The following is a 12457-nucleotide window of genomic DNA, read 5'->3' as shown; positions in this document are numbered from 1 at the left end:
CAATTGAAAAATACAAATTCAAATTCAAGGAAAAACAAGTAATTTTAAAAAAAAACCCTTTCATTAAATAAATTTCCCCTCACATTTTAAAAAATCCTTAAATTAAAAAATACCAGCAAATTAACCAAAAAAGTCCTTAAATCAACAAAAGCACAGAGGAAATGCTCCACGCCGCAGAAATTTTTGGTTTAGGAAAAGATGGAAATGATGGAAAAATTCCCCTGGCGGGAAGTGAGGGGCGGCCTCAGGGATGGCCGAGTGTGGGGGGGAGCAGCGCGGGAAGGGGAATCCCCACACAAAGGCTTCAAATTAAAAAAAATAAACGGCTCAAATTGGAAAATACAAATATAAATTAAACGAGAAGCAAGTCATTTTTAAAAAAACCCTTCAATTAAAAAAATTTCCCCTCACATTTAAAAAAACCCTTAAATTTAAAAATACCAGCAAATTAACCAAAAAAATCCTCAAATCAACAAAAACCCAGAGGAAATGCTCCACGCCGCAGAAATTTTTGGTTTAGGAAAAGATGGAAATGATGGAAAAATTCTCCTGGCGGGAAGTGAGGGGCGGCCTCAGGGATGGCCGGGTGTGGGGGTAGCGGCTCGGGAAGGGGAATCCCCACACAAAGGCGTCAAATTAACCAAAAAGCTGCTCAAATTGAAAAATATACATTCAAATTCAAGGAAAAACAAGTCATTTTAAAAAAAGCCCTTTAATTTAAAAAATTTTCCCTCACATTTTAAAAAAGACCCTTAAATTAAAAAATTCCAGCAAATTAACGAAAAAAGTCCTTAAATCAACAAAAGCACACAGGAAATGCTCCACGCCGCAGAAATTTTTGGTTTAGGAAAAGATGGAAATGATGGAAAAATTCTCCTGGCGGGAAGTGAGGGGCGGCCTCAGGGATGGCCGGGTGTGGGGGGGAGCGGCGCGGGAAGGGGAATCCCCACACAAAGGCTTCAAATTAAAAAAAATAAACGGCTCAAATTGGAAAATACAAATATAAATTAAACGAGAAGCAAGTCATTTTAAAAAAAACCCTTCAATTAAAAAAATTTCCCCTCACATTTAAAAAAAATCCTTAAATTAAAAAATACCAGCAAATTAACCAAAAAAGTCCTTAAATCAACAAAAAGCCAGAGGAAACGCTCCACGCCGCAAAAATTTGTGGGTAAGGAAAAGATGGAAATGATGGAAAAATTCCCCTGGCGGGAAGTGAGGGGCGGCCTCAGGGATGGCCGGGTGTGGGGGGGAGCGGTGCGGGAAGGGGAATCCCCACACAAAGGCTTCAAAATCAGAAAAAAACGGTTCGGAATGAAAAATATCAATTTAAAATCAAAGAAAATCAACACATTTAGAAAAGAAAAAATTAATTTAAATTTTTTTCCCTCACACGATTAAAAAAAAAAAAAACCAGAAAACAAAAAACCGCGAATTAACCAAAAAAATCCTCATAGTCAAAACTTAAGCGGAAATGCTCCAAGCTCCAGAAATTCCTGTGTGAGGAAAAAGTGGAAAAATTCCCCTGGCGGGAGGTGAGGGGCGGCCTCAGGGATGGTCGGGTGTGAGGGGGAGAGCGGGTGGGAAAGGGAATTCCCACACAAAGGCTTCAAAATGGATCTCAAATTAGCAAAAACTGGCTCAAATTTAAAGATAAAATTCAAATTAAAAGCAAAGCATCTCTTTAAAAAAACAACAAAAAATTAATTTGAAAAATTTCCCCCTCACGTTGCAAAAACCCCCTTAAGTCCCACACAAAGGCCTCACATTAAGAAAAAAAACCTGTTCAAATTGAAAAATATAAATTCTAATTAAAAGAAAAGTAAATAATTTTTTTAAAGCCTTTAATTAAAGAAATTTCCCCTCATACTATTAAAGAAAACCCTTAAATGAAAAAATACCTACAAATTAACGAAAGACCTCTCAAATTAACAAAAAAAAAAGGCTCAAATTGAAAAATATAAATTCAAATCAAGAGAAAAGCAGCTCATTTTTTAAAAAAAGCTTTAATTAAAGAAATTTCCCCTCACACTGAAGAAAACCCCTTTAAATTAGAAAATATCAGCAAAATTAACCAGAAAACCCCCCAAATTAACAAAAAACCCAGAGGAAACATTTCAAGCCCCAGAAATTTGGGGGTAAAGGCTGAAAAAGTTGGAAAAATTCCCCCATGGGAGATGTGGGGCAGGAAAGGGAATCCCCACACACAAAGGCCTCAACATGGGCCTCAAATTACCAAAAACCCTCAAATTAATAAATAACTGCCTCAAATAAGCACAAAACCTCCTCCGATTCTGGGATTTTGGGGTGCCCTGAGGGTGTCCCTCTCTGATTTTGGGGTGCTTCCATCCCATCCTGACTCCTCTCAGTGATTTTTGGGGTTTCCCCATTCTCTCTCTGATTTTGGGGTGCCCTGAGGGTGTCCCCAACCCCTCTCTCTGACTTTAGGGTGTCCCCAACCCCTCTCGGTGATTTTTGGGTGCCCTGAGGGTGTCCCCACTCCCTCTCTGACTTTGGGGTGTCCCCACTCCCTCTCTGACTTTGGGGTGTCCCCACTCGCCCTCTCTGATTCTGGGCTGTCCCCACTCCCTCTCTGTGACTCCGGGGTGTCCCCACTCCCTCTCTCTGACTCCGGGGTGTCCCCACTCGCCCTCTCTGACTCCGGGGTGTCCCCACTCCCTCTCTCTGACTCCGGGGTGTCCCCTCTCCCTCTCTCTGACTCCGGGGTGTCCCCAACTCCTCTCTGACTCCAGGGTGTCCCCACTCCCTCTCTGACTCCGGGGTGTCCCCACTCCCTCTCTCTGACTCCGGGGTGTCCCCTGTCCCTCTCTCTGACTCCGGGGTGTCCCCAACTCCTCTCTGACTCCGGGGTGTCCCCACTCCCTCTCTCTGACTCCGGGCTGTCCCCACTCCCTCTCTGTGACTCCGGGGTGTCCCCAGTCGCTCTCTCTGACTCCGGGCTGTCCCCTCTCCCTCTCTGTGACTCCGGGCTGTCCCCACTCCCTCTCTCTGATTCCGGGCTGTCCCCACTCCCTCTCTCTGATTCCGGGCTGTCCCCACTCCCTCTCTCTATTCCGGGGTGTCCCCTCTCCCTCTCTCTGACTCCGGGCTGTCCCCACTCCCTCTCTCTGACTTTGGGGTGTCCCCACACCCTCTCTCTGACTCCGGGGTGTCCCCAGTCGCTCTCTCTGACTCCGGGCTGTCCCCACTCCCTCTCTCTGACTCCGGGCTGTCCCCACTTGCTCTCTCTGACTCCGGGGTGTCCCCACTCCCTCTCTGATTCCGAGGTGTCCCCACTCTCTCTCTGACTCCGGGGTGTCCCCACTCCCTCTCTGACTCCGGGGTGTCCCCACTCCCTCTCTCTGACTTTGGGGTGTCCCCACTCGCTCTCTCTGATTCTGGGGTGTCCCCTCTCCCTCTCTGTGACTCCGGGGTGTCCCCACTCCCTCTCTCTGACTTTGAGGTGTCCCCACTCCCTCTCTGTGATTCCTGGGTGTCCCCACTCCCTCTCTCTGACTCCGGGGTGTCCCCACTCGCTCTCTCTGACTCCGGGGTGTCCCCTCTCCCTCTCTCTGACTCCAGGGTGTCCCCACTCCCTCTCTCTGACTCCGGGGTGTCCCCTCTCTCTCTCTGATTCCGGGGTGTCCCCACTCGCTCTCTGTGACTCCGGGGTGTCCCCTCTCCCTCTCTGTGACTCCGGGGTGTCCCCAGTCGCTCTCTCTGACTCCGGGCTGTCCCCTCTCCCCTGCCAGGTGAGAAGCAGATGCGCTTCGCCCTCTCGGAGCTGCCCTTCGATGTCAGCCCCGGCTTCGACAAGGACGTGGAGGTGGTTCCGTCCCGCGGGCACGCCCTGGAGCCGCCCTACGCCGGCCCGCTGTCCCTGCTGGGCGCCGGGGACCCTCTGCGCCCGCTCCGCCTGGCCACCAACTGCATCACCGAGGTCACGCCGGTCATCAGCTCCGTGTACACCCAGATCCAGGCGCTGCCCGCCCGCCTCGAGCTGCCGCGGGGCCGCGACTCCTCCGAGGACGGCGCCGAGGGCATCCCGGTGATCTTCCGCAGCCGCGGCGGCGGCGGCGATGGCGGGGGATCGCCGTCCAACGGCTGCCAGGACTCCACGGACACCGAGAGCATCCAGGAGGAGCGGGCGGGCGGCGGCAGCAGCCGGCACAGCCCCGCCTACGCCAAGGAGGAGCCCAAGGAGGAGCCGGACGGAGCGGCGCGCTGCTTCCCCAAGGAGTCCCTGCGTGTGCTCAACGAGGAGGGCGAGCAGCTGCGGGCCTTCTGCTGCGAGCACTGCCGCGTGCTCTTCCTGGACCACGTCATGTTCACCATCCACATGGGCTGCCACGGCTTCAGGGACCCTTTCGAGTGCAACATCTGCGGCTACCGCAGCCAGGACCGCTACGAGTTCTCCTCGCACATCGTGCGTGGGGAGCACAAGATATGAGGTGGGAAAAACTCCCCTTTTCCTGCCTCAAATTTCCTGATTTCACCCCAATTTCACCCCGATATTCCCCTCCTACATTGTGCTCGGGAAACACAAGATACGAGGTGGGAAAATCCGCCCTTTCCTGCCTCCAATTTCCTGATTTCATCCCGATTTCACCCCGATATTCCCCTCCTACATTGTGCTCGGGAAACACAAGATGTGAGGTGGGAAAAACTTCCCCTTCCTGCCTCAAATTTCCTGATTTCACCCCGATTTCATCCCGATTTCACCCCGATTTTCCCCTCCTACATTGTGCTTGGGAAACACAAGATACGAGGTGGGAAAATCCCCCCCTTCCTGCCTCCAATCTCCTGATTTCATCCCGATTTCACCCTGATTTCACCCTGATTTTCCCCTCCATTCGTGCTTGGGAAACACAAGATACGAGGTGGGAAAAACTCCCCCTTTCCTGCCTCAAATTTCCTGGTTTCGTCCTGATTTCATCCCAGTTTTCCTCTCCTACATCGTGCTTGGGAAACACAAAATGTGAGCTGGGAAAAACTTCCCCTTTCCTGTCTCCAATTTCCTGATTTCACCCCGATTTTCCCCTCCTACATCGTGCTCGGAAACACAAGATACAAGGTGGGAAAAACTCCCCCTTTCCTGCCTCCAATCTCCTGATTTCACTCCGATTTTCCCCTCCATTCGTGCTCGGGAAACACAAAATGTGAGGTGGGAAAATCGCCCCCTTTTCTGCCTCCAATTTCCTGGTTTCACCCCGATTTCATCCCGATTTTCCCCTCCTACATCGTGCTTGGGAAACACAAGATATGAGGTGGGAAAAACTCCCCCTTTCCTGCCTCCAATCTCCTGATTTCATCCTGATTTCACCCCGATTTTCCCCTCCATTCATGCTTGGGAAACACAAAATGTGAGGTGGGAAAATCCCCCCCTTCCTGCCTCCAATTTCCTGATTTCACCCCGATTTCATCCCAGTTTTCCTCTCCTACATCGTGCTCGGGAAACACAAAATGTGAGGTGGGAAAAACTCCCCCTTTCCTGCCTCCAATTTCCTGATTTCACCCCGATTTAATTCCAATTTTCCTCTCCTACATCGTGCTCGGGAACCACAGAATGTGAGCTGGGAAAATCCCCTCCCCCAGCCTCAAATTCCCCTTTTTTTTCCCTCGATTTTCTCCTCTCATTTCCCCTCCCACATGGTGCGTGGTGAGCACAAGATACGAAGTGGAAAAACTCCCTTTCCTTCCTCCAGTTTCCTGATTTCATCCCAATTTTCCTCTCCTAAATCGTGCTGGGGAAACACAAAATGTGAGCTGGGAAAAATCCTCCCTTCCTGCCTCCAATTTCCTGATTTCATCCCAAGTTTCCCCTCCTAAATTATCTGTGGTGAGCACAAGATACGAGGTGGAAAATCTCCCCCTTCTTTTCTCCAATTTCCTGATTTCACCCAGATTTTCCCCTCCCAAACACAAAATGTGAGGTTGGAAAAAAAAAAAAATCTTCCCTGCCTCAAATTCCCCTTTTTATCCCCAATTTTCCCTCTCCCATCCTTAGGGCATGGAACTGTTGGGTTGTGTTGTTCTTATTTTATTTTTTTTTTCTTTTATACTCCTTTGCACTGACTTTGGCTATAAAAAAAACAGGAAAAAAAACCAAAACAAAAAAGTATTTAACAAAAAAAAAAAACCCCAAAAACCAGAAACCCACCCCAAAAACCCAACTGGCCCCGCCCAGGGGGAGCCCTAAATCCTTTTTATAAACGAAGTTATTTAAATATTGAATAGGAAAAGACTTTTTTTGTGCTTTTTTTTTCCCTTCTTCCTCGTTATTTATTAAGCTTTTGAGTTGCTCTTTTGATAATTCTTGGGGTTTTTCACCCAAAAAAAAAAAAAAAAAAAGACAAAAAAAGGTCTCACTTGAATTTTGGAGACTGTTCCCCCCCTTGCCCTGCTCCCGCCGGCTCCCGGCACTGCCCGGCCTCGTTCCCGGGCTAAAGGAACCTCAAGATTCGGTGCTAAACCCCCCCGGGGACCCCCCAAAACCCAGCCTGACCCCCCCAGCCCGGGGGGAGCTGCCCCGTCCCCAGCTTTAACCGGGGAACCCCGAAATGGGACGTGGGGACCCCCAAAGCCCTCCCCAAATCCTTCCCCAAACCCCCCCGGAGCCGTTCCCGGAGCCCCCCCAGTCCTGACCCCACTGGGGGTCCCCTAAAATGAAGGGTGAGGGTCCTGGGCAGGGCCAGGGTGGGACCCCCAGGTCGGGGATCCCCCAGGTTTGGGGTTTGACAAAGGGGGAGCAGCTTGGGGGACCCCAACCCCAGCCTGTGGGGACCCCAGCCCCTCAGAGCCTGGGGGACCCCAACCCCTCAGACGTGGGGGACCCCAGCCCGTGGGGACCCCAACCCCTCAGAGCCTGGGGGACCCCCAACCCCTCAGAGCCTGGGGGACCCCAACCCCTCAGAGCCTGGGGGACCCCAACCCCTCAGATCTGGGGGACCCCAACCCCAGCCCGTGGGGACCCCAACCCCTCAGATCTGGGGGACCCCAACCCTTCAGAGCCTGGGGGACCCCAACCCCAGCCCGTGGGGACCCCAACCCCTCAGAGCCTGGGGGACCCCAACCCCTCAGATCTGGGGCACCCCAACCCCAGCCTGTGGGGACCCCAACCCCTCAGAGCCTGGGGGACCCCAATCTCAGCCCATGGGGACCCCAACCCCTCAGATCTGGGGGACCCCAACCCTTCAGATCTGGGGGACCCCAACCCCTCAGAGCCTGGGGGACCCCAACCCTTCAGATCTGGGGGACCCCAACCCCAGCCCGTGGGGACCCCAGCCCCTCAGAGCCTGGGGGACCCCAACCCCTCAGATCTGGGGACCCCAACCCCTCAAAGCTGGAGGACCCCAACCCATGGGGATCCCCAAACCCAGCCCCCCACCCATGGGGACCCCAACCCCTCAAATCTGGGGACCCCAGCCCATGGGGACCCCCATCCCCTCAGAGCTGGGGGACCCCCATCCCCTCAGAGCTGGGGGACCCCCACCCGTGGGGACCCCCAACACCTCAGAGTTGGGGGATCCCCACCCATGATGACCCCCAGGCCCCCTCCCCTCAGCTCTGGGGACCCCCATCCCACCCATGGGAACCTCCAACAGCACCTCCCTACCCTTGGAGACCCCAGCCCCATTTCCCCTCAGCTTCAGGGGACCCCCCCTATCCCATTCCCCTCAGTTTTGGGGTCCCCCCCCAGCCCCATTTCCCCTCGGTTCTGGGGGTCCCCCCCACCCCACTCCCCCCATTTTTGGGGTTCCCCCACCCCCCATTTCCCCTCAGCTGTCGGACCCCCATCCCAGCCCCATTTCCCCTCAGCTCTGGGGGTCCCTCCACCCCACTCCCCCCACTTTGGGGGTCCCCCACCCCACTCCCCCCACTCTGGGGGTCTCCACTCCTCCATTTGGGGGTCCCCACTCTGGGAGTCCCCACTCCCCCATTTTGGGAGTCTCCCCAGGCCCATTTCCCCTCGGCTCTGGGGGTCCCCCCACCCCATTCCCCCCACTTCGGGGGTCCCCACTCCCCCCATTTTGGGGGTTCCCCCAGCCCCATTTCCCCTCGGCTCTGGGGGTCCCCCCACCCCACTCCCCCCACTCTGGGGGTCTCCACTCCTCCATTTGGGGGTCCCCACTCTGGGAGTCCCCACTCCCCCATTTTGGGGGTCTCCCCAGGCCCATTTCCTCTCGGCTCTGGGGGTCCCCCCACCCCACTCCCCCCACTCTGGGGGTCCCCACTCCCCCATTTGGGGGTCCCCACTCCCCCATTTGGGGTCCCCCCGGCCCAGGACGCATAAAACGCCCCCGCGGTGGCGGCGGGGGCCAAACCAAAGCTGTCCCCAGCAGGGGACACCCACGAGCACCTCAGCAGCGCCCGCTGCCCCTCCCTCACTTTGGGGACTTTTGGGGACTTTTCCCCCCCTTCTCCCCTCCCCTCCCCTCCCCCACGGCGCTCAGGGGGTCCCCCCCATTCCCAGCCCCCCTTTTGGGGGTGCCCCCACCCCTCCCCCAGCGCTGGAACCAACCCAAAAAAGGGGCTCAGAACCCCAAACTGGGCTGAACCCCAAACTGGGGCTGAACCCCAAACTGGGCTGAACCCCAAACTGGGCTGAACCCCAATCTGGGCTGAACCCCAAACTGGGCTGAACCCCAATCTGGGGCTGAACCCCAAACTGGGCTGAACCCCAGACTGGGCTGAACCCCAAACTGGGCTGAACCCCAAACTGGGGCTCAGAACCCCAATCTGGGGCTGAACCCCAAACTGGGGCTCAGAACCCCAAACTGGGCTGAACCCCAAACTGGGGCTCAGAACCCCAAACTGGGGCTGAACCCCAAACTGGGGCTGAACCCCAAACTGGGCTGAACCCCAAACTGGGGCTCAGAACCCCAATCTGGGCTGAACCCCAAACTGGGGCTGAACCCCAATATGGGGCTGAACCCCAATCTGGGGCTGAACCCCAAACTGGGGCTCAGAACCCCAAACTGGGCTGAACCCCAAACTGGGCTGAACCCCAAACTGGGCTGAACCCCAAACTGGGGCTCAGAACCCCAAACTGAGCTGAACCCCAATCTGGGCTGAACCCCAAACTGGGGCTGAACCCCAAACTGGGCTGAACCCCAAACTGGGACTGAACCCCAAACTGGGGCTCAGAACCCCAAACTGGGCTGAACCCCAATCTGGGGCTGTACCCCAATCTGGGCTGAACCCCAAACTGGGGCTGAACCCCAAACTGGGCTGAACCCCAATCTGGGGCTGAACCCCAATCTGGGCTGAACCCCAAACTGGGCTGAACCCCAATCTGGGCTGAACCCCAAACTGGGGCTCAGAACCCCAAACTGGGCTGAACCCCAGACTGGGCTGAACCCCAAACTGGGGCTGAACCCCAAACTGGGGCTGAACCCCAATCTGGGGCTTTCTCGAACCCAAAACCTGGGGTTTGAACCCCAAAAAGGGGCTCGGAACCCCAGACTGGGACTCTGAACCCCAAAAAAGGGGCTCTGAACCCCAAAAAGGGGCTCTGAACCCCAAACTGGGGGTTTTGAACCCAAATCAAAGCTCTGCCCTTCCCAGCCCCTCTGGGGTTGGTTGGGTTGGGGTCTTTTCCCTCCTTTTTCATTTCTTTTTTTCCATTTTCTTTCTCTTATTTTCCCTTTTTCCTCACTTTTCTTTTTCCCCTTTTCCTTTTCTTTCCCTCTTTTCCATTCTTTCCCCCCATTTTCCCCCCTTTTCCCTTTTCTTCCCCTCTTTTTTCCTCCTTTTCCAATTTTTTCCCCTTGATAATTTTCCCCATTTTCCTCCTTTCCCATTTTCTTTTTCCCTTTTCTGTTCTTCCTCCCCCTTTTTCTCCCCTTCTCCATTTTATTTCCTTTTTTCCCATTCTTTTTCCCCCCCTTTTCCATTTTATTTCCCCTTTTTTCCATTCTTTTTCCCCTTTTCCATTTTATTTCCCTTCCCCCTTCTCCATTTTATTTCCATTTTTCCATTATTTTCCCCCTTTTCCATTTTATTTCCCTTTTTTCTCCCCCTTTTCCCCCTTCTTTTCCCCCTCCTTTTTGCCCCCTTTTCCATTTTATTTCTCTTTTTCCCATTCTTTTTCCCCTTTTCATTTTATTTCCCTTTTTTCCATTCTTTTTTCCTCCTTTTCCCTTTTCCCCCATTTCTTCCCCCCCTTATCCACTTTATTTCCCTTTTTTCCATTTCCCCCCCTTTTCCATTTTATTTCCCTTTTTTCTCCCCCTTCTCCATTTTATTTCCCTTTTTTCTCCCCCCTTTTCCATTTTATTTCCCTTTTTTCTCCCCCTTCTCCATTTTATTTCCATTTTTTCCACTTTTCCCCCCTTTTTCTCCCCCCTTTTCCATTTTATTTCCCTTTTTCTCCCCTCCTTTTCCATTTTATTTCCCTTTTTTCTCCCCCTTTTCCATTTTATTTCCCTTTTTTCCACTTTCCCCCCCTTTTTCTCCCCCCTTTTCCACTTTATTTCCCTTTTTTCCATTTTCCCCCCCTTTTCCACTTTATTTCCCTTTTTTCTCCCCCTTTTCCATTTTATTTCCCTTTTTTCTCCCCCTTCTCCATTTTATTTCCATTTTTTCCACTTTTTCCCCCCTTTTCTCCCCCCTTCTCCATTTTATTTCCCCTTTTTTCTCCCTCCTTTTCCATTTTATTTCCCTTTTCCTCTCCCCTTTTCCACTTTATTTCCCCTTTTTCCATTCTTTTCGCCCCTTTTCCATTCTATTTCCCTTTTCCCCCATCCCCCCCCCGTTTTTCGGTGTCAGACCCAAAACTGTAGGAATTTTCTAAGACCTCCAGGTGGCTTTATCCCTGTAAATATCTATTTTTTAAACCTGACAGATGAAGAACAAACGAGGATGTGCAATACCCCCGATTTCCCCCCGAATTCACAATTTCCCGTTGGATTTTCATTCTTTTTGTTCCTTTCTCCCCTTTTTGGTGAGGTTTTGGACTCGCTTTTGGACCCTTTTTTTTGGTTTTTTTGCCCTTTTTCCCGGGAGCTTTTGTACCTGTAAAATATTGTAATTAATGATTTGTTGTTAACGAGATCTACTGTAAGTTTTGTACTGTACTGGCCGAGGCTCTGCTTCCAAATAAACGGGAATAATTTAATGTGCCCCCATCCCTGGGCTGCCTTGGGGACACTGGGGACACCCAGGAGGGACTGGGGACACTGGGGGGACATCCAGAGATGGGGACAGGGGACACTGGGGACATCCAGGAGGGGATAAAGGACATTGGGAATACCTGGGGGGGACACAGAAATGGGGACAGAGGACACTGGGGACACCCAGGAGGGACAGGGGGCACTGGGGACATCCAGAGATGGGGAGAAAGGACACTGGGGACACCCAGGAGGGACAGGGGACAGGGGGGACACCCAGAGATGGGGACAGGGGACACTGGGGACACAGAAATGGGGACAGAGGACACTGGGGACACCCAGGAGGGACAGGGGACACCCAGAGATGGGGACAGGGGACAGTGGGGACATCCAGGAGGGGATAAAGGACATTGGGGATACCTCGGGGGGACACAGAAATGGGGATAGGGGACATTGGGGACACACAGCAATGGAGACTGGGGACACTGGGGACATCCAGGAGGGACAGGGGACTCTGGGGACACACCCAGGAAGGACTGGGGACACACAGAAATGGGGACAGGGGACATTGGGGACATCCAGGAGGGGATAAAGGACATTGGGGATACCTGGAGGGGACATGGAAATGGGGACAGGGGACATTGGGGACACACAGAAATGGAGACTGGGGACACTGGGGACATCCAGGAGGGACAGGGGACACTGGGGACACACCCAGGAGGGACAGGGGACACTGGGGACACCCAGAAATGGGGATGGGGCACACTGGGGAGGTCCAGGAGGGGACAAAGGACACAGAAATGGGGACAGGGGACACTGGGGACACACCCAGGAGGGACAGGGGACACTGGGGACACCCAGAAATGGGGATGGGGCACACTGGGGAGGTCCAGGAGGGACAGGGGACACTGGGGACATCCAGGAGGGGATAAAGGACATTGGGGATACCTGGGGGGGACACAGGAATGGGGACAGGGGACATTGGGGACACAGAAATGGAGACTGGGGACACCCATAAATGGGGAGAAAGGACATTGGGGACATCCAGGAGGGACTGGGGACACTGGGGGGACACCCAGGAAGGACTGGGGACACTGGGGACACCCAGAAATGGGGAGAAAGGACATTGGGGACATCCAGGAGGGGATAAAGGACATTGGGGATACCTGGGGGGGACACAGAAATGGGGACAGGGGACATTGGGGACACCCAGAAATGGGGACTGGGGACATCCAGAAATGGGGACAAAGGACACTGGGGACATCCAGGAGGGACAGGGGACACTGGGGACACACCCAGGAGGGACAGGGGACACTGGGGACACCCAGAGATGGGGACAGGGGACA

The 12457-nt window shown here is 53.5% G+C and overlaps 2 protein-coding genes across 2 annotated transcripts in view; both read left to right on the top strand.

Moving 5' to 3' along the window:
- The window catches only part of IKZF4 (IKAROS family zinc finger 4), a 57271-nt gene extending 51027 nt beyond the window's left edge, over window positions 1-6244 (top strand). Inside the window, exon 7 of the mRNA XM_059871817.1 lies at window positions 3753-6244. Coding sequence (XP_059727800.1) covers window positions 3753-4450 — 698 coding nt within the window. The 3' untranslated portion in view covers window positions 4451-6244. The remainder of the gene's footprint in view (window positions 1-3752) is intronic.
- Window positions 6245-6399: 155 nt separating this feature from the next.
- Window positions 6400-9543, top strand: LOC132340750 (formin-2-like). The gene is made up of 2 exons (XM_059871816.1): window positions 6400-6824; window positions 6891-9543. The coding sequence occupies exon 2, from the start codon at window positions 7588-7590 to the stop codon at window positions 8554-8556; it is 969 nt and encodes a 322-aa protein (XP_059727799.1). The 5' UTR covers window positions 6400-6824; window positions 6891-7587; the 3' UTR covers window positions 8557-9543.
- The last annotated feature ends 2914 nt before the right edge of the window (window positions 9544-12457 follow it).

The sequence above is a fragment of the Haemorhous mexicanus genome, chromosome 33, assembly GCF_027477595.1.
Source record: "Haemorhous mexicanus isolate bHaeMex1 chromosome 33, bHaeMex1.pri, whole genome shotgun sequence".
In the NCBI taxonomy this organism is placed as follows: Eukaryota; Metazoa; Chordata; class Aves; order Passeriformes; family Fringillidae; genus Haemorhous; species Haemorhous mexicanus.
This window is presented reverse-complemented; position numbering and strand designations above follow the sequence as displayed.

Bases quoted from the DNA above. Each gene is read 5' to 3' on its own strand.
- LOC132340750 (XM_059871816.1), top strand. From the start codon at position 7,588: ATGGGAACCTCCAACAGCACCTCCCTACCCTTGGAGACCCCAGCCCCA.